This window comes from Pogoniulus pusillus, chromosome 21, assembly GCF_015220805.1.
Source record: "Pogoniulus pusillus isolate bPogPus1 chromosome 21, bPogPus1.pri, whole genome shotgun sequence".
NCBI classification, from domain to species: Eukaryota; Metazoa; Chordata; class Aves; order Piciformes; family Lybiidae; genus Pogoniulus; species Pogoniulus pusillus.
This window is the reverse complement of record NC_087284.1, coordinates 883,049-903,666: the sequence shown is the minus strand read 5'-3', so window position 1 is coordinate 903,666 and position 20,618 is coordinate 883,049. Positions and strand designations below refer to the sequence as shown.

The following is a 20,618-nucleotide window of genomic DNA, read 5'->3' as shown; positions in this document are numbered from 1 at the left end:
TTGAGGACTCAGGTCTGTAAGAGTGATATGTTGGAACGCAATAAACAGGAAATGGTAATATGCAGCAGTAGAAACATTGAACCTCCTGCAGTAGAAATTCCTGTTTGTATTGAAGAACAAATCAGAACTAAACCATTCACTATGCAGCCTTGTTAGGTGATTCCCACAATGAACCTCATAGCAATGGAAAAGTTTCTTTAGTAGATTCAGTCTGAGATATGATTTAGCTGGCAACGAATTAGCTGTAGGGCCACTCATTCTGGTTTCCTTAGACACTGTCTCAGTCACAATTGTCTTATCCAAAATTCCTGGTAATATCAAAGGAAATACTGCAAGAAAAGTATCACAAAATCTGGCTCCTCGGGTCAGTGCCTAAGTGTGTACCAGCAACTATTACTTAACAGACTTGCTCAAAGTGGCTGTGGTCTTGGTAGGCATGACTAGAACAGCAGAGTTCTCTTCAGGGTCACTCACTGCTGCTATCCCAGCAAGAAGCTTGCTGTGCATGAGAGCAGGCTGCCAGCAGTGAAATCAGTGTTGCCATGACTGTATCAGTAATAACTCAAGGATGTCAGGCATTAAAGGATCTTCGCAACATCTAAGTACTGAGAGTTCCTGTCAGCTGCAAGGAAACTCAAGCAGAAGATGCTTAACATCTCACAAGACTCGACTTTGACAGGCTCAGCTCACACATGTCCAGTACCTTGATTCTAACCTTAAATCTTTTACGGACTGTTGAATGGGAAATAATGGCTTGCGCAGTGTAAACTCTGACTTTAGCGGTACCTGCCAAACCAGCTCCTCGCTGCAGGCTGGCGCACACTTGGAGCCACTGGGCTGCGGGCCCTGCAGCAGCCGGAGCACAGGAGAGCAGCAAACGGCTCCTGAAAGCACTGCTCCTCAGCGGTCCTTTTGTCCAAAACCACCCAGAGGCGCAGATGTGGGGAAGGTTGCTGTGTTCTCCTGTTAACCAGCTTTTGCTTTTCAAGAGGACGGTTGTTGAAGCTCTCCCTGCCTGTGTGTCCCTGTCTCCCTGAGGAAAAACTCTTGGGGGGTTCCCAGAGAAAAGGTACTACCGTCCGTCCCATGGCACCTTCCAGTGCTGTGCTGTGATTCTGCTGATCAGACGCTCTTGTTTTCCCATATGCAAACCTGCTGGAAGATACAGGGGCATCTGGAATAAATAGGGGGAGAATTTGGCTCTGGGTTTAAACCAAATCGAATCCACACAGTCTGCTTTATCAGTTGCAGTAAAAGGAGGGTCCTGCGTTTCTGTAAAGATGCAGTGAGAAAAAATTAAAGCTTGAGAAATATGGGACAGACCTGACTGATCTTGAGTTTACACCGGTGCTACCCCAGCGTGCGGAGCACATGGCAACCATGCCTACAGAGCCTCTCCGAGGGAGGGAGTGCCTGAAATCAATCCCCAGTCACAGTCTTGTCATTTCTGTTCTGAAAGAAGCCTGACTTAGCATTGGAGACCTCATTGTGGTGACCTTTTAGTAAGCAGTAGATCATTTCTGTTCCAAAGAGTTTGCATTATAAGGCCCTGATCTTTCCAGGGCTTACATGCTTGCTTCATTTTGGGTCTCTGAATCGGCCCTTTTAAGTCAATGAGATTAGTCACATGGGTAAAGTAATGCCTAATTTTTTTGTAACGTAAGCGCACAGATGAAGGTATTGCTGCCCTCATCTTGCAGGTGAGGAACCGATGCACAGCAAAAATGTGATCCTGAGCCCCCCTTCTCCCCCCCGATTGTCAATGTGCTCAATTCTTAAGCATACAAGTAATTTCTGTCAAGGTTCTCCATGCCCTCCAGTCTGTCAGAGCTGGATTTCAGTGACAGTCTCTGCCACGGATTTTAAGTAAGTTTACTTAAGTTCGAATCCTACAGTTAAAGTCGCATGCTTTAGAAACGTGGGACACGTTATGCGTGGGATGTGAATGACCAGGTTGAGTTAGAGGAGGGTTAGCTGACCCCTTTAACCTCAGCTCCGAGGCGTTACAGGTGGATGTCTGCAAGTGACGCCCTGTGACATCCTCCCCTATCGCTGTTCCCAGCTGTTGCCTGCCGGGCTTGGAGACCTCCACGTCCAGGCGCCGCCTGAGCCCGGCCCTGGGAGCGCCTGGCGAGGCAGCCGGCGGGGTGCCCCGGTAAAATACCTCGCCGGGTAAAAGCCCCTCCGCAAGAACCGCCCCACTGCCTAGCCACCGGCGGCGGCACCTGCAGGGCGCGGGTGAGGAGCGGAAGGGAGCGGTCGGGGAGGGACCGGGCGCGGAGCTGCAGCCTGCGGGGCAGCGCCGGCGTATGGAAGTGCGCTGCCGCCGCTGCCGCCTGCCCCGGCGTAGCAGGTAGCACGGGGCGGGGGTGGTCTGGTCCCGGGCGGGCACCTGCCCCAGTGGCAGAAGGCGGGCGCGGGTGTCAGCTCGGGGCGGCTGAGGCGCGGAGGTGAGGAGGGGCCGCGGGGAGCCGGCATTGCTGGGCAGAAGTTGCCGGGAGTGTAAAGGGGAAGACTGCAGAGCCCAGCAGGCAGGTATCCCATCCCATCCTCTCTCTTTCTTCTCTCACCCTCGTCCTGTCCGCTTCCACTTTTCTTTTTTTTTTTTTTAAATACTACGCCGCAATTTGGGTGAACTCTGGGAGTTTCCGAGCACTTCCTTAGAATTACCGAGTTCAGTAGCTGTGAGGAGCTGGCCGAGAGGGGTGCTGATTGATTCAGAAAGCAGAGAAGCGGCGCCGCGGTGCAGCCGTTGCCCCGCACGGGAGCGGGTGCCGAGCGGTCTGTGTTCGCTTCCTGGAGCGAGCTCCAGCGCTCCGGTTCATTCACAGCTCCAGTTCAGGCGGCTTGCGCCTGTAATGTGCAGAGGGCAGGCAGGTATGGAAGTTGTGAAGGCCATTCGGAACTCGTCAAATTAGGAGCCCCGTGCGCGCGAGGGGAGCGCCGTTAGAGAAGCTGCCGACTTCCGAACAGCGGTGCCGCAAGTTTTCCTCCTTGCGATACAGCCTGTCGCAACTAGAGGTTTTCTTTCACCCTGCTCCGCCAAGTTCCACGCTCTGTGAGAGGACGGTTCCGCTCTGTAGTCGTTAAAGAAGACGTAAGGAATTAGAAACTGTGTGAAGAAACGAGTTCCCACTGCAGCAGTTGAGTCTAAGGAAACCTTTAATTTGTGCTGAAAAAAACCCCCAAACCCGGTAACTTCTTGGATTACTTTTCTGCGTCGGTCGAGAAGGTATGGTAACACGCTGCCAGGCGTTGTGCAAAGCGTTCTGCTGCCAAACTTGTTAATAATACTATGTTAGGAGAAAAAAAATTGTGACTTGTGATTGCAAATTGTGTCGGAAAAAACCAAAACAGTATTTTGTGGAATGCAAGAGTTCTTAGGCTGACATGGCCACCGGCTTAAAATGTGTAAATTGTTGCAGAGGACTATTAATGTTGTTCCCTTTTTTTCTTCTTCTCTTTGTTTTCTTTTGTTGTTGTTGTTGTTTGGGGTTTTCTTGTTTGTTTTGTTGTTGCTTTGTTGTTTTTTTTTCCCCTTTCACCTATAAATGCAAATAACGTTTTCAAAGGATTTCGTATGGGATCAAAAGTTAGAATGAGATGTTTCTGACTACATATTTTTCAGTAGCTAGACACTACCCAGGTTATATCTGTCCAGCCATCCAAACAACTACCCAAATTAAATAAAGCAGGTATCTAATCCCAGTTGTATTCCATGCATTCACCTTAGCAACCCGTTTGCTAGACTTTAATAGTCTGGTTTCAAAATTGGAAGCTGTAATGCATTGTAAGGGCCAAATCCTTTAAAAGATGCACCCTGTTAGCTTCAGTTCACTGCTCGCATCAATTGTAGCTCACATGCATACTGAAGTACCAGGTATATGACTCTCTATTAAACATTATAAATGATCACTGAAATGTAAAGAAAAAAATATTAATATATTGCACTTAGAAATAAGTACTAAAATTCCCTCCAAGCCCTTGGAAATGCTTTATCTGAACAAAGCAGAGTCAGGATCTGAGTGGCTTTTCACACTGCTCCCTCACCTTCCTGGCGAGTTGCATGGTTTAACTTGTTCAGAATCCTACAGGAATAGAAAAAATTAAGGATGGGATGGATTTCTGAGATGAAAACGTACCTGCTGCTGAATTGTACAAACCAAATTTTTGCCTTTAGGTAACTTTCTTTATTTTTCTTTCTCTTCTCTAATAAGGGACATTTTAAATGGGTGAAAGAAAGCAACAATGGATTAATTTATGTTCCCATGCAAATGGCCTTATTCCTCTTCATAGATTAATATAACAGTAGCGGGCAGGAGCTCATATATGTCTGTTTCCCAAAACTTGTCATTGCTCACATGCAGAAGCTTCTCACTAATATTGGCATGCTCTACTTTAACTGTGACTTATAAAAGTTTCTTTTAAAACCAGATTAAAAGTAGAGGCCGTACTGCTGTAGACTGCCCTATGGTCCCATCCCCTCAAGATCCCTTACCCTTAGCAAAGCACTACCAACTTTTATTTTGATGGCTGTGTGCTTTATTGCTTTATCAGAACCTTTGAAGCTGCTGTATGAGGGCACGAGAAACTAAGTGTAGACCAAGTGCAAGGCTGAGACTTCTCAGAGTGATGGCAGTTAGCAGAACTGCGTGAATGAAGTGCCCAAAAGAGTGCATATTCCTTAGTTCATGTTTCTTTCATCCTAGATTTGGTTTCAACCCTAAAGATTTCCTCACAAATAATATTGGTGATTATCCATGTGATCCTTTTATTATCTTTTGGGTTTGAGGGTTTTGTTGTTTTTTTTGGTGAGAGTTTTCTGGTGGTGGTGGTTAGCTTTGTTTTGGGTATTTTTTGGGGCGTTTCTGAGTAAAGTAGTCAGAACTTGGTATACTGCTGCAAGTTTACATATTAAAAAATAGTAGAAATAGAAATTATATCATTAAAGATTAGGTAAATTTAAGATCAAAAGCCAAAGGGAAAATAGGTTTATCCACCAAATGAGAAGACTGACCAGACTGAAGTAATTGGAAGTTCACTGCTGGTCATCTTCAGGAGCAAGGTTTCCAAACCTCTGCCTCCGGGGTGCAGCTTCCAGTGGAAGCAACAGGATCACAGAGACATAATGTGGATTTGTACTGACTGTCTTAATTCAGGCAGGAAGGACTAATGAGCTCCAGTAGTTAGGGGGAACACTGATCTCTCCATCCCAGTGTTAACCGATGGGAAGACTTGGTAAAGGACTCGTCTCTGCCCTTTGTGTTTCCAGTAATTGGAGAAGCTTAGATGCTGACCCTGTGTGCTTCATTTTTCCCAGCTAAGTATTTCTTGGGGTGGCTACCTAACTGCAGCTGAGCAAAGTGAGTTAGTGTGTTTTAAGTAGGTCCCATAGTCAGGAGTTGCAGTAGAGAGACAAGTTGGTCATACACCTCTGATTTTCCACCTTGACACCTGGCTGCCAGTGCTCGTTCTGGGAATGGCCTGATTGCATGTGGGCTTACAAGCACAAATGGCATCTTTGCCATTTTTGTTACATGCAGTGTACAATAAGAAATGCAATAGTTTCCACCTCAGCATTATTGTAACCCTTTTCCTTTCCCTTGTGGATCAGATGCCCCAGTCTGCTTGCCACTTCCACCGAAGAGCAATGAAGAAATCTAGGTGGAGAATCGGTCTGCAGTTTTATAACAATACAAAACTTGTTTCTCATCATTAAAACCAAATAACTCCAGAATAAGGCCAAAACCATTTCCAGAGACATTTTATTTGAGCTAAGGTCCTTTTTACACTAATGCCACAGTCTTGCAAAAGACAAGGAAAGGAGTCCAGTCTGTACTTCGGCAACAGAAAACAAGGGCATCATTAATTATATCCTCTTCTAGCTGATCAGTTTTGCCAGCACTGTCTTCAAAGGTCCAGAGGATATCAGAAGTCATGGATCACAGCCTAATGGTGTGGCTTTTATCAGGAAAAACTTCCTCTGAAGACTCGTGGGACTTTTTTTGGTTTGGTTTGGGCTTTTTTTTCCCCCCCCCCCCCCCGCCCCCTCCTAATTTGTGTGCAAGAGGAGCTGAATCCATGGTGAATTTTATTGTTTTCCATATTCACATATGTACTTGATTATATTTTAAGCAGTCATTACTTTCAGCTGTTATTAAGAGTAATAGAATTAGACCAAAGAAAACATAATAAAGTAGTAAAATATAGGGTAGCAATGACAGGATCTGTGGCAAACGTTGTCACCCTTATGAGCGCAAGGTGGGTTGTGCTGCTGGCAGTTTAGTGGGCTCCCCCGCAATTCCCCTCCCGAGTGACAGACCCCACTTTGCTATGAAATTGGAGAGCACTCCAAAATAAAGATTTGGGGATGATTCCTGTTCTCATAAAACTTCAACAAAGAAGAAAGGGCAGGAGGCTGCATCGCTGGGTGAATACCATTGTGGGAAATGCAGTTCCTAGGTGGCCTCAGGACACAGGGAATGTCAGCTGAGGAGTGAAAGACGAAGGGGATCTCATCAGTTTTTCTGGGACTGTTATTCTTTATCAAGTGCTTTTACATGCTTACAACTCAGTGCAAGAAACAAAATAGAAAAGCTCTGTTCCTCACTTACTGTTTTCTGTAATCAAAAATCATTAATTTTCTCTCTACTGGAGGGGAACTGCATTTAGGAGCACATGTGAGCTCCACCTGAGGCGAGATAGGCAGCTTTAGTCTTGTTAGCTTTAGGGCAATTTTTAAATACCTTCTGCTCATCTGAAGTATCTTCAAGAGTTTTATCTCCCTAGCAGCTTTCCCACAAAAAAAAGGACAGTCTTTAGCTGGGGAATGACCTGCTTCCAAGGTCAGCCACAGTTTGTTGTCCCTATGTCTGTCATCTACACATAAACTCAGCTACAACTTTCAGTCAGCAAGAGTTTTATTTTCTCTCTAACTTTAAAGGGAATTGTGTTAGTCCCTGAGAGTATGTCGATTGAAAGCTCAACAACTTCTGCCTCACCCTTTACCTTTAAGACACACCTTCCCTCATGCTTTAAGCTGATGGTCAAGAAGAAATTGCAAGTTAGTTATGCACTAGGCAGACGATTACCAATGCAATGTTGTGACTGCAAAGGCAAGTCCTAGTCGTGTAAAGATTCATGCCTGTTCTTAGCTTTCTTTGTACCACTGCATATTCATGGGATAGGACAGAGCAGGTCGCGCATCTGCATGGCACACTCGTGCTTCTTTTCGAAGTGCCTCCACTTTTTCAGGAGCACTCACACTGAAATGGTTGGAGTTTTTCCCCCCCTTTTCCTAGCAAAGGGAAGTGTCCAGTTCGTCAGCTTATTTTGAAGTGTATTTCACGTGGGAGATGGACATTTCTCCTGCCCTCCGCTGCTCCGGCTTTCTCTGCAAAACAGACATTTGCTGAGGTGCGTCTGATTCCTCTCCTACACTGCCTTCTTTTTCTGCTTCTGTGAACTCATTGAGAGCAGCGAAGTTGGAAGTTCTCAGCAGTGGGCTGGGGCCAAAATATTTGCAGAAGCAGAGTGAGTTCAGTGTAACGTGTAGTGTGGAGAAGTCTGCCGGTTCATTTCAATTACAGCAAGTTTAGCATTTATGCTTAGGTTAATTTAGGGGAAAAAAACCCCAAACCTACACAGATCTCTAATATGCTTATTCAGGCCGATAATGTCTTTTAGTAATCCATAGTGGCTTGAGTAATTTAGAAGGGAAATTAGGAAGCAATTCTGGGATCATGAAGCAGAGTTATTGAAACTTCTTGTGATTTGGACAAATTGACTGCGGATATATTGCTGGGGATACCTGATGGATAAGAAGCCTAGACATAGAGTGATCCTTTCGTGTTTCCTCTATTGCGTAGTTAGCTTTGTTCTGCTAGGGACAGCCTACGTTTTCTAAATCATATACATGTATATGTGTGTGTATGTGTATATATGTGTATATTCACACACAAGCATATATATATATGCGTGTGTGTGTATGTGTATATCCATCTATATACACATATATCCATCTCTATACACACATATATATACATATGTGGTTAGAAAGAGTAGAGTTTTGCTTACCTTCTTTTAAATGAGAGCCCTGGAAGAATACTCAAGAGCTAAAACCTGCCCACTTGAGAATGTGCTGTGATCTCAGATTGAGTGCTTTAATTTACACAGCTCACCTTTTTCGTCAGTTTATTTGGAAGATGGAGATGTGTGCGTTTTCTTTGTCATGGTGAATTTATTCCACTTCTCTGCTTGATTTTTAGTGAGTAAAGGTGACAGAGTTTAATGAGTTAATAAAACGTGGCCTTAATTAGGAAAATTACCTTCATATTTTTCTCGTATTGTGGAAGCAATTTATAATGACTCTGGTTGGAAGAACTCTATTCATATTTGAATGGTACCAAGTGCAGTAGCTTGCACACAGAGTCAATGAAAGAACTGATTTTTTTTTGTTTTGTTTTGTTTGCTTTTAACAATGAATTGTTATATTAATGTAGTTCAAACACAGTAAGATGCTAAGAGGAGAGCATGGGGAGAACAGAGAGTGTGCATACAAAGTGCACTTTTGGTCACTTGCCAGTGCTTAAAAAAAAAAAAAAAACAATAAAAATCCCAAAGAACTGAGAGTGATGTTAGGTCTTTGAGAATTTTTTTTTTCAGCCTCCCAGTTGTACACTAACACAAAAATTAATGTTACAGGTGGCAGACATAGAAATGTTTCACATCTACACTGTTAGCAGAGGTCTTAATCTTGCCTGTTGAATTACAGTGCTTCCTTCATTTTGCAAACAGGAGCTCTTCGTCGAGGTTTGACTGCATGCTCATAATGACATTATCAGTTGGTGTAGTTAACCAGAATTTACACTACAGATAAACGGCTGAATAAAGTAAACATCTCCCTCAGCTCCGTAGAAAAAGCTGAATGTGGAATTGGCGCAGAGAGAGAGAGAGAAAGTGATCCATTTAGTTTCAACCTTTCCTCTACTTTAATGCAGTTGTTTGAAAGACCTGGAGGTGCTTGTCTTTTTAAAACAAATGGGAAGACACTGAAGTGCTTTTTAGGAACCTAAGTTTTTGGTTTGGAAAATGGACCACCCCCCTCAGCTCTATAGTTGCTGTTTACGTTGAGCTATGCGGTGAGGTGAAAATGAAAAACAGAATTAAAAGGCTTCTAAAGTCGAGTCATTGACAGAGATTGTGAGGTCTAGCATATTAAATAGCAATAATAAAGCTAATTATCAGCCACTGGCTGAGATATTGCACACTTTTAATTAAACCTATTTTGCACAATTCTAGCAATTTCCCTCAACCATTTCCCCTGGTTGTGCTGGACGTGCTACCTTTTACCCGTGTTTACCAGCCTGCCTCTGGTGGGTTCAGTCGAATGTAGCACGTTTGTATGTGAAGTCAGAAGTCTGATAATAAAATAATTATATGGTCTTTTGATTAAAGGAAGCTAAATTTTAAGTGCTTCTACAGGAATGTCTTCATTCAGCTTCTCTCTTGGTGATTGGTTTAAACTCAGTGACTGATCCATGCAAAAGGTTTGGTTCTGCTAGGTCGAGACCCTCTGGCGCAGTTGGTAATGCAGCTGTGTTACCGTCCTGTAGAGAAATGCAACTTCCAGCTTAAAACCAGAGAGAGCAGTGATACATACATGATGATACTTATAATTCTTAACCTGCTGTTTGCGTGCAAATACTCCTGTCAGGTACGTTAGGGGCTATAGATCTTCAAATGTGCTGTGCTTTTCAGGCTGCAGCCTGCGTTTGTTCAATGAGTTGTTGAATAAACTTCTCTCTGTATGTGGTGGTTGAATCTAGGCTGTTCTTCAGTTTGTTTTGTAATGTGGGTTGGGGTTTTGTGCTTCTGGTCGTTGGGTTGGATTTTCAGTTTGCTAAAGCTGCAGCCTATGCAATGCAGAGCCAATCAGACATGTCAAAAACTACAAAGACGTGATGCACTCACTCAGTTAGGGCCAGGTGCTCCAGCTGGTGAGTGGTCTCTTTTCCTGCCACAGGGCTGCTTGCAAAAGTGGGGTTTACTAAATCAGCTCTTTCCCCGTGGTGGTGGTGGATTCAAGGCTGGGGTTTGCTTCTTGCTTGTTTGTTTAACACAGTTAGCTGAGAGCTGCCACTGCTGAGGAACATATGCTTCCTCCTTTTTACGTTTGCAAGTGTTCCTGCAGGACATCAGGCTCACCACTAGAAGTCTTTTTTTCCTCCCCCCTGCTCCAGACTTCATGAGCACTCATGTTTTCTTCTCTGAGGCTTTGTGGAGAAGTGCACCTGCCCTTGCAGGGGGGACTCAGGACAGAAGTGTTCCATCAGGGACCTTTCTGTCTTTTCAGCAATGCTACCCCTACAGATAGGAAACATGCAGCCAGAGATGATGTACCTTTGTGGACTCTGTGCAGCAGAGCTATCTGTAGATGGAACGATGGCTCTGAGCTGGTGTAATCCCAAAGTGGCTCCCCAAATGCCAAAATTCGTCATTGCCGTACCATAAGTGAGGTCTCACTGTGCTGACTGTGAGGGAAATCTCAGCTGTGAAAGTCCGTACATACACAGCTTGGGAAACACAGAAGAAGGTCTTTAGGTTAGCTCTTTCCATTGAATTGTATCAGCAGCCCAATCTTGCAATGTTTTGGCTGGGTGCTGGCTTGGACTGGATGATCTTGGAGGTCTCTTCCAACCTGGTTGATTCATAGGCCTGATGCGCTCATATTTGTTTGAGTTGGTAAAACGCCGTGTAAATGCCAAGCATTCATTTTCCTAACAAGGAGGTTCACTTTTATACTTGCACCGTAAATGAAGGAGATGAAGTAATAAACCAAGACTTGCAAATAATTAATTTCTTGTATCTATCCTGAAAGATGAAGAGACCTTGACTTTGCAAGGATTTTATTTGTTTAATTTACACCCACAATCCTAAGAGCTCCCAAGTTTGTTATAGCTGACAGCAGGTATAAATGGAACAGGGCCTCAGGGGACATCTTTGGATGCATTACTTAAAACAAAAAAATCAACATAGCCTCCTGGGCTTTTTTTTTTTGTGTGTGTGTCTGTTGATTATTAATTAGCTTAAGACTGCAACAAGATGACAAGGCATTATGGTTGCTTAATCTGTGAATCTGGTATTTGCAGTCAGAAAAGGAAAATAGACAGGTTAGAATTCTGTATCTAAAATGACTTGACTAATTCTATCTATTTTGAATATAGGTTTTTATCTCTCTGAATAAGTGGCCAAACTTTGATGCTATTTGGATTCCTAAATAGAAGAAGAGTGATTTGCCATTGGAGTGGGCTGCCCAGGGAGGTGGTGGAGTCGCTGTCCCTCGAGGTGTTGAAGCAAAGCCTGGCTGGGGCACTTAGTGCCATGGTCTGGTTGACTGGCTAGGGCTGGGTGCTAGGTTGGACTGGCTGAGCTTGGAGCTCTCTTCCAACCTGGTTGATTCTATGATTCTGTTACATGGGTGCTGACCCCGTTGCCACTGTAAATGAGAATGCTCTCAGCGTTTGAGAGCAATGTTGCTTTAGTCAGATCCCCACCCAGCTTTTGATTTCTAACTTCAGGTTCCTGAATTAGCTGCTAGCCTAAGTAGATATGATTGCGTTGAAGGCCATGAAGTCACACACACCTCTTGTGCCAGCAACAAAAGTGATTCTGGATGCACAACTCACAGTGAAAACTTGTAATTATTCTCCTTGTGCAAACAGACAGTTATTGAGAGTTTCCTGCCATCAGCATTTCTAGAACAAGATTCATTTAGGTAAATCTTTGTAAAGCTCTACTCATTTCTGAGTAGATATCACATAGGTACTTTGGTGCAAATCTTTATATAAATCTTTATGTAAATCTTTAATAAGAGAAGACTGAGAGGCTGGTCAGGAGTGGGGGACAGGCTCTACTCACTCCCTGGGGTAGCACAGGGAGCAATAGATGTAAGTTCCACTTCAACACAAGGGGGAATTTCTTTACTGGAAGGGTCACAGAGCACTGACACAGGCTCCCTAGGGAGGTTCCGGAGTCTTCTTCTGTGGACACTTTCAAGGCCTGTCTGGATGTGTTCCTCTGTGATCTGTGCTAAATTGTGTGGTCCTGCTCTGGCAGAGGGGTTGGACTGGATGATCTCTTTGGGTCCCTTCCAACCCCTAATATCCTGTGAGCCTGTGATATCCATACATAGGACTCTCTTGCTTTCTGAGAAGTCAGCGACAACCTTTCTGCTCCCAAAGCAGAGGTACAAAACCAGCATAGTTTCCTATTCATAGATTTACCACACCTAAGGTAGCGAGATAAATGCTACTCTTAGCACTTAAATGTAGCTCAAGAGATGTTATGATCAGGCCCAGTGTGAAGAACATTTTTAACACTCACAGAGCCAAAGCCAATGCACTGCTGTCATTGCAGAAGTGAGTGGGTGGTGTGTGGGGTGTATGTTCCTGTAATGTATTCTTTGCTGATACAGAGCTGAAGATGAGGTTAGCTGGAATTTCGTGAGTGTTACAGTGTGGTGTGAGACTACAACTTTCCTCTGGCAGCGTTTTAAAATATCTGTTGAGATGTTTTTAAGTTTGTTTTTCTTTGGTTTGTTTTGTGGTTGTTTTATCAGTTTGCTTAGTGTTTATGGATCTTAATCTACATTGGACTTAATCTGCATCTGGGCTTGATGATCTCAGAGGTCTTTTCCAACCTGGTTAATTCTGTTAACTCTGTATTCATTTAGGAGCCATACTTAATTGTTCCAATTAATAATTAGGCAGGGGAAATCTTTCTGTTGTCCCTTTTACATCAGCTCCATGTTTCGCCCCTGGGAAATGGGTCAGTATTGCCAGATGTCCTAAAATCACCTGATTCAAGGTCATCTCTGAGAACTGAGGGCATCTGTTTCAGGCCAAGCAGTCATCCAAGCTCACAGAAAGGAAGCCTGTAACTATTCCATTAAAAAAAAAATTAAACCAAGTTTAACTGTTTAATAAATAAATAAACAAAATCAAACAAACAAAAACCCCAAGAACAAAAAACCCCAACAATCCAAACCCCAGCCAAGCCCAACAACGGCAAAATCAGCCAAACAAAAGCACGACAAACCAACAGCCTCCATTTAAGAGCTGGGAATTGTTTTCAAACTGAATTCTGCCTCGTGGCAGCAAGCAGCAGGAAAGAGTGCAGCTGAGAGGTGTGCTGGAGACGTGCTGAACGTAAGGCTTGTCGTGCCAAAGGCGGGCAAATTCAGGGTCATGGGAGTAGAAGAAATTGACTGGGTTGCCATGTCCTCCCCCTGCTGCTGCCAGTCCTGCTGAGGCTCTAGCCTCTTTGGTGGGTTGGGGTTCACTGTACTCTTTGGAAAAGTGGGATACTCAGCTGATTCATAGTAGCCAGGTGACCCTCAAAGCCGTTCACAGATGCATGGGTGTTTCTTTCTTTTCTTCCTGTGTGTTCAGTCATGCTTGCAGGAGAAATGAGACTCTACCGAGCGCTTGTACCAGACCACCTGCCATAAACACACCACATTTTTCCAGTAAGTGAGCAGGCTGCCAGCATAGGGTTTTACCTCCTGCAAGAGAAGCTGCATTTCCCAGTGACACTTCATTAAAAGTGGACTCTTGAAACCTCTCCAGTCCTGTAGGAACTGGTGCGAATTGTGAAGTGGTAGGTGGCTTTTTATGTGCTTTGCGTGCATCTGGTGATTGCTGCGAGGTGCACAGAGCTGTTAAACAAATCGCTTGTCTGCAACAAGAGTTTAAGAGCAGAGCAAAGCAAGGCAAAGCTATTGGATATTAGGCAGTGCTTTGGCACATCTGCAGCAGGCAGAACAGTCTGTCAGAACACCAAACACTTTTTGCAAGCTGCAGAGGCCGAGATCTGTGCCCCAGCTCATCTGTCTGACTCTCTTTATGCAGGTTGGGCATGGACCTGGTGAGGGAAGCCAGCTTTTGCAAGGCGGAGGTAGCAATACATTGGATCTCAGACACATTGATGGCATTCCCAAAGCTAGCAAGGAGACTGTAGAAGTTAGGGAATGAGTAGCTATCACCACGGGTGCTATGCTTTCCCTCTGCAGGTTGTGGGGTAGGCAGTTGAAGATTTTTTTTGGGGAAAAAAATATAGAGATTATGGAATTTGGGCTAAAGAGGATAGAGTAAGGTTTGAACCCTTTGTGCAGGAACTCAAGCCACATGCTCTTCTGCTCCCAGCCCTCAAGACAATGCATTTTCCAGAAAAAAGGATTGATGGGGCAAGTACCTCACTTATAAGAAGCAGCAGAGTCAGCTCCTCTGCATGGTAGGCTGTGGAGCCAGATGCAGCAGATCAAGGCATGACCTCGCATACCACTGCTGAACAAAGAGCTTGTAGGTTTTTTGTTCCCTGCCAACCTGAGGCAACCTCAGCTGCCCACACCATACTTCAAGGTGGGAAACAGGTTGCGTTGGGACTACCTGCTCCAGCAAGCAGATCTGTTATCCGAAAGGCTACCAGCTGTCCACAGCTGCTGCTTGAGCCCTGAGACCCACAAGGTCCCCTTCTGACTGAAAACCCGACGGTTTTTTCTGCCCCACTAACTCTCTGCATGCTTCTCCTTGTGGTCACTGGTTGCTGGCTCCTCAGAATATGGTGTGTTGCAAGCAGAGGGCAGAAGCTTCCCGGTATCGCTCACCACGCCAGGGAGGCAGCCATCTGTTAGCAAAACAGGAAGGCATTGGGTTCCCTTTCTCTCCTGGGCCCGCTTTGCTATTTTGGGGAGCTGTACTTCTGCCTCGCACACTGCCGGGCTGGTGCGGTCTGAAGGAAGGGCTCCTGGGCGAGCGAGGGGCCAAAGCCTGGAGCTGCCGCTCTGCCCATCTGCTGTGGCTGGAGGTGTATTCATTATTAATGGAGGTAGTGGCGGTTGCTGCTCAGATATGCAGCCCTGCCTGGGTAAATGAGACATTCTTCAGCAAATTGCTTCGTTTTTTGATTGCTGATTGTACGCGTGTCACCAAGCTGACTCAAGGTTCATCGATGCATGCTCAGTAAATTAGAAAGAACATAACTATGGATCAAGCAAGAGAATGAATTCTGTGCCTACAATGACCCAGGGCCATTTAATTTTCTGCTTAATTTTGTTGCAGTCAGTTTGCATTTTGGGTTATTATGCAGTAGGAAATTAACAATAAATAACAAATTTGGTCCTCCTGTGCTTGTAATGATATTTTTATAAATCTTTGTAATGCTGTTTTTAAAAGGATCAAGGTCTGTGCCAGTCTGATACTCCAGCAAGAATGCAGGAAGGAAATAAAGAGAAAAATACATTCTTTTTTTCCCCAGATAATCTTACAGTTACATAGCAAAAGGTTTTCTTTTTCTTCTCTCTTCTTTCTCCTTCTGTGTGGTTGGGGTTTGGTGGTTGTGTGTTTTTTTTTCTGTGTGTGCTATTTTGCATTAACTTGAGGCTCTTCCTCTCTTCTCAGATAACTTCAGGAAAATGGAAACAGATGAGGCTCAAGATATGTCCCAGGTTTCAGGTGAGATCTTTAACAAATAACTCTGCAAAGAAAATCCTAAATTCCTGCTCCTCTTTCTAGCATGGGACAATTTTATTGTTTGCTTTTCTTTTTTTTTTGAGTTGGTTTTCTTTTTTTTTTGTCCTTTAGACCGGAGTGGGAATTGAGCTATAATTAATGCTAGCGGTCGGTCACGTTCCCAGTAGTGCATGGATTTGGTTTGCTAAAGGAACTGGGTAAATAAAGAAGTCAAGGGAGTATAGAAGCGTGGATGGAATTTTGCATCAGACCCGTGGCAGCATAGCCCTGTAGCACAGTTAGGTGCACGTTTGCCTTCTGGTGCTTAGGAGGCAAATGTTGAGCAAGCAAAGTTGACCAGGTGGGAATGGGGCAAATGGCAAAGGCTATCAAATGCCAATGAAGAGCACACCGACTGTGTCAGCCATGTAGGCTTCTTTGGCTTTTCCCAGAGCATTTGGGTTTAATTATAAACATTTTTTTTAAAAGACAAAATAAAATTACAACATCTAAAGGTTTGGGGGTTGGAGGTTTTGGGTTGTTTGGTTTTTTGTTTGTTTGGGTTTTTTGTCAAGGATGGTAGAATTTCAAATATTTTTAAAAATCAGAGAAGTTAAGTTTCTAAAATCTGCCCTGTAGTGTCCTGGTTACAACTCTGCAGCCTAACCCCCCCATATTATCCCTGAGCCTCCTCTTCTCCAGGTTGTTTAGCCTGTTTAGTCTGAGGGGTGACCTTGTTACTGTCTACAGCTACCTGAAGGGAGGCTGTAGCCAGGGGGAGTTGATCTGTTCTCCCAGGCAACCAGCAACAGAACAAGGGGTCAGAGCATCAAGTTGTGCCAGGGCAGGTCTAGGCTGGATGTTAGGAGGAAGTTGTTGGCAGAGAGAGTGATTGACATTGGAATGGGCTGCCCAGGGAGGTGGTGGAGTGGCTGTCTCTGGAGTGGTTGAAGCAAAGCCTGGCTGGGGCACTTAGTGCCATGGTCTGGTTGATTGGCTAGGGCTGGGTGCTAGGTTGGGCTGGCTGATCTTGGAGGTCTCTTCCGACCTGGTTGATTCCATGACTTTATGATTCTATTGACATTCCTTATGGGAAGTTGAATTCTTGAATTCATTGGAAATTGGCCCATTAAAAAAAAAAAAAAGGCCTATCAAGATTATTCATGATATTGCCTAGCAAGATAGCTCATCCTCTCATGCCTCTGCAGTCAACAAAGGACAAGTTACTGTATGCCCTTGTTCTCCTGCTGTCTTGGCAGCTGCAATGGTTTTCAGTTTTCACTCTTACTGTTCAGCCTGGGGCACAACAGCCCATCACTGCTGCTACTGGCAGATATCTGGATAGCTGGCTTTTTCTTGAGAACAAGCTCTGGGGACTGCCAGCTCAGCGTCTGAAGGGTAGCTATGGGAGCTCATAAAGGTCTGGAGAGTGTGGGTAGCTACTGGGTTTTCTTGAAATACAGGAGCATGATTTTCTTTCTCTCTCTTTCTTCTTCTTCTTTTATCTACAACTAGCTGAAGGGAGGCTGTAGCCAGGTGGGATTGGTCTCTTGTCACAGGCAACCAGCAACAGAGCAAGGGGACACAGTCTCAAGTTGTGCCAGGGCAGGTCTAGGCTGGATGTTAGGAGGAAGTTGTTGGCAGAGAGAGTGATTGGCATTGGAATGGGCTGCCCAGGGAGGTGGTGGAGTGGCTGTGTCTGGAGGTGTTGAAGCAAAGCCTGGATGAGGCACTTAGTGCCATGGTCTGTTTGATTGGCTAGGGCTGGGTGCTAGGTTGGACTGGATGAGCTTGGAGGTCTGTTCCAACCTGGCTGATTCTGTGATTCTGTGAATCTCTTTTTTGTTTTGTTTGGTTTGGGTATTTTTGTTTGGGTTTTTGTTTGGGTTTTTGGTGGTTTCTTGTTCATTTGTTTGGATGGTGATGGTGGTGGTGTTGAGCTTTGTTAAAAATTGGAATCCAGAACCTGTCAGCTGAAATTTGAAAATCAAACATTTTCTGTCTTAAAAGAGTAGCAACATAATAATCTTTCATGCCAAGGGAAGATTATCAGTTACACTTAGTATAGAGGAATCATTCTTGGTCATCTCTGTGATACCTCCTCAGATACCAGTTTGATGTTGTAACTGGCTGTACCTGCACAGCAGTGCTTTGTCACATGCTGGAACAGTTTGTGAATTAAGTTAACACCTGTCCTGTCCATGCTGTGCTTGGAGCACCTGAGACTCTAGCAGCAAAAGCAGTGGGGTTTAATCACTGACACAGACAAAGTGCTGTGGATCTACCTGGAGCAGCATGAGACACTATGATTCAAGCCCAGCTCTGCAGCTTGCTGCAGAAGTCCTTTCCTGCTTGCCTGAGCTCCTGCAGTCTGGAGCATTGACCCCCTGTTACTCTGCAGCAGCACAGGCTCCTCTAACTTTGTGGTATCCTTTGCCTACCTTTGTGGTACTCTTATCAAGGGTGTTGAGTTGAGCTCCACACCTGCCAACTCATACCAAAAAATCAGGACTTTCATTCTTTTGTCTTCTTTAGATGCAGGGAGTTAAAATGTGAGAGGTTTTGGCTTGAATCAAGGAGTTGATGAGAAAGTCAGTGACAAGTGGAGTCCCTCAGGGATCAGTCCTGGGACCAGTCTTGTTCAGCATCTCTGTGGGTGCCATGGACAGTGGCTGATGACACCAAGATGTGTGGTGTAATAGACAGGCTGAAGGGCAGGGATCCATCCAGAGGGACCTGCACAGGCTGCAGAGGTGGGCACAAGCCAAGCTCATGAGGTTCAATAAGACTGAGTGCAAGGTCCTGCAGCTGGGTCAAGGCAATGCCAAACACAAATCCAGTCTGGGCAGTGAGTGGCTGGAGAGCAGCCCTGAGGAGAGGGACTTGGGGGTGCTGCTGGAGGAGAAGCTCAACAGGAGCCAGCAGTGTGCACCTGCAGCCCAGAGAGCCAACCAAGCCTGATATGGCCAGCAGGTCGAGGGAGGTTATCCTGCCCCTCTACTCTGCTCTGCTGAGACACCACCTGGAGTCCTGCATCCAGTTCTGGAGTGCCTGGGACACGAGGGATGTGGAGATGCTGGAGTGTGTCCAGAGCAGGGCCAGGAGGACACTCAGGGCTGCAGCAGCTCTGCTGTGAGCACAGACTGAAAGAGTTGGGGCTGTGCAGTCTGGAGAAGAGGAGGCTCCCAGGTGACCTTCTTGTGGCCTTCCAGGATCTGAAGTGGGCTACAAAAAAACTGGGGAGGGACTTTTTAGGCTGTCAGGGAGTGACAGGACTGGGGGCAATGGAGCAAAGGTGGAGGTGGGGAGAGTGAGGCTGGAGGTGAGGAGGAAGTTGTTGAGCAGGAGAGCGGTGAGAGGCTGGAATGGGTTGCCCAAGGAGGTGGTTGAGGCCCCATGGCTGGAGGTGTTTGAGGCCAGGCTGGCTGAGGCTGTGTGCAGCCTGCTCTAGGGTAGGGTGTCCCTGGGCATGGCAAGGGGGTTGGGACTGGCGGATCCTTGCAGTCCCTTCCAACCCTGACTGATTCTATGACAGTCACACACTTTGCCTTCCTTCTGGTTTGTCTCTTGCCTTAACAGGGAAATCTTGCAAGGGCTTTGCCATTTTGCTTGCTTGTGTAGCAGTAGTTCTGTGCATATGTTGATCATTCATAGTTGTCAGAGTTTTCCAGGATTTGAAGCACTGTAGTACTTTCTTGTGCCCTTTATCTTTTCTGGCAGATTGTGCTGATGAAAATAGTACTCTGTGGTGAGAGTTCTCTTAAGAAAACAACTATGTAAGAGGAGTTTTGCCTCTGATAAGAGGTAGACCTGCAGAAACAGACGAGACACCAAAAAGAAGAAAAAACTAAAGAGCTCTGACCTCTTCCTGCTGTCATTTCAGTAGCATCTTAGACTTGCTGTGAGCAGAGGCTGTGCCGTGCACTGGATTGCTAGCTGGGACTGAGAACAGCTGGCCAGAGAAAGAACTTGCTGATTTGCATTCATTTATGATCTGAGCTGTGTGTGAACTCAGCCTTCTGGAAATGAGAGGTTTTCAGATTAGGTTCTGCAGACACTGCTTCTTTGTAGGCTCTTGCTAGACCTCAAATGTAGATGACCACCTGATGGTAAAAGGAGGTTATCTACTTCTTTGTCATAGGCTGGTGAACCCAGAAAGGAGATTTTCCATCTCTTTTCACGCTCATGGAGTTTTACATGCTTCTAGGTTGCTTGAGAGTGTCCAGCAGAGAGCCACAAAGGTGGTTAAGGGGATGAAACGTCTCTCTTACAAGGAGACTCTGAGGGGGCTGGGGTTGTGCTGCTTGGAGAGGAGGAGGCTGAGAGGTGACCTCATCAATGGTTATAAAGATGTGCAGGGTGAGTGCCAGGAGGCTGGAGCCAGGCTCTGCTCCTTGGTGCCCAATGCCAGGACAAGGGGCAATGGGCAAAGGAAGTGTCATGCGAACATGAGGAGGAATTTTTTGCCTGTGAGGGTGAGAGAACCCTGGCACAGGCTGCCCAGGGGATGTGGAGTCTCCCTCTCTGGAGAGATTCAAATCCTGCCTGGATGTGTTCCTGTGTGATCTGGTCTGGGAGATGCTGCTCTGGCAGGGGGGTGGACTGGATGAGCTTTGGAGGTCCCTTCCAGCCCCTGAGATTCTGCGCTTCAATGATTCTGTGATTCCTTGCATGATGAGGGAACCAGTTAGACAGTTGCACAGTTTCAGCTGAAAACACCTTTTCTTTGTCCTCTGTGAGTAATGCTGCTCAGGTGTAGTTTATAGAGCACTTGTCTTCAAAACAAGTGGGAAAAAAACAGGCTTGGAGGATTCCTTTGGTTTGTTTGGGTTGCAGTTTGTTTCTTTTGCTTATTGGGGGGTGGTGTTTGGTTGGTTTGTGTGTTTGCTTACTTGTGTAGTGGTTTGGGGGTTACTTGCCCCCTGCCCAAGGATTCACCCAGACTGATTTCAGCCAGCTGGAAGTTAAGGAATGAAGCTTTCTATTCACAGCTTAGCACAATTCACAAGCAGGTAGATGCAATATATTACAGATATTTACAGCTATATACAAGGTAAAAGTAATACAGAAATATGAGACCCCTCCCAGCAGTCAGAGTGCCCGGGGGGG

General features: G+C 45.4%; 1 protein-coding gene across 8 annotated transcripts in view; it reads left to right on the top strand.

Annotated features, from left to right (window-relative positions):
• Nucleotides 1-2,039: 2,039 nt before the first annotated feature.
• IKZF1 (IKAROS family zinc finger 1) overlaps nucleotides 2,040-20,618 on the top strand; it is a 94,021-nt gene continuing 75,442 nt past the window's right edge. For 3 of the 8 annotated variants that reach the window (XM_064160755.1, XM_064160750.1, XM_064160759.1), the window contains exons 1-2: nucleotides 2,040-2,238; nucleotides 15,459-15,512. In XM_064160755.1, coding sequence (XP_064016825.1) covers nucleotides 15,473-15,512 — 40 coding nt within the window. In that variant the 5' untranslated portion in view covers nucleotides 2,040-2,238; nucleotides 15,459-15,472. The other 5 variants (XM_064160751.1, XM_064160761.1, XM_064160752.1 and 2 more) reach the window with 4 other exon arrangements.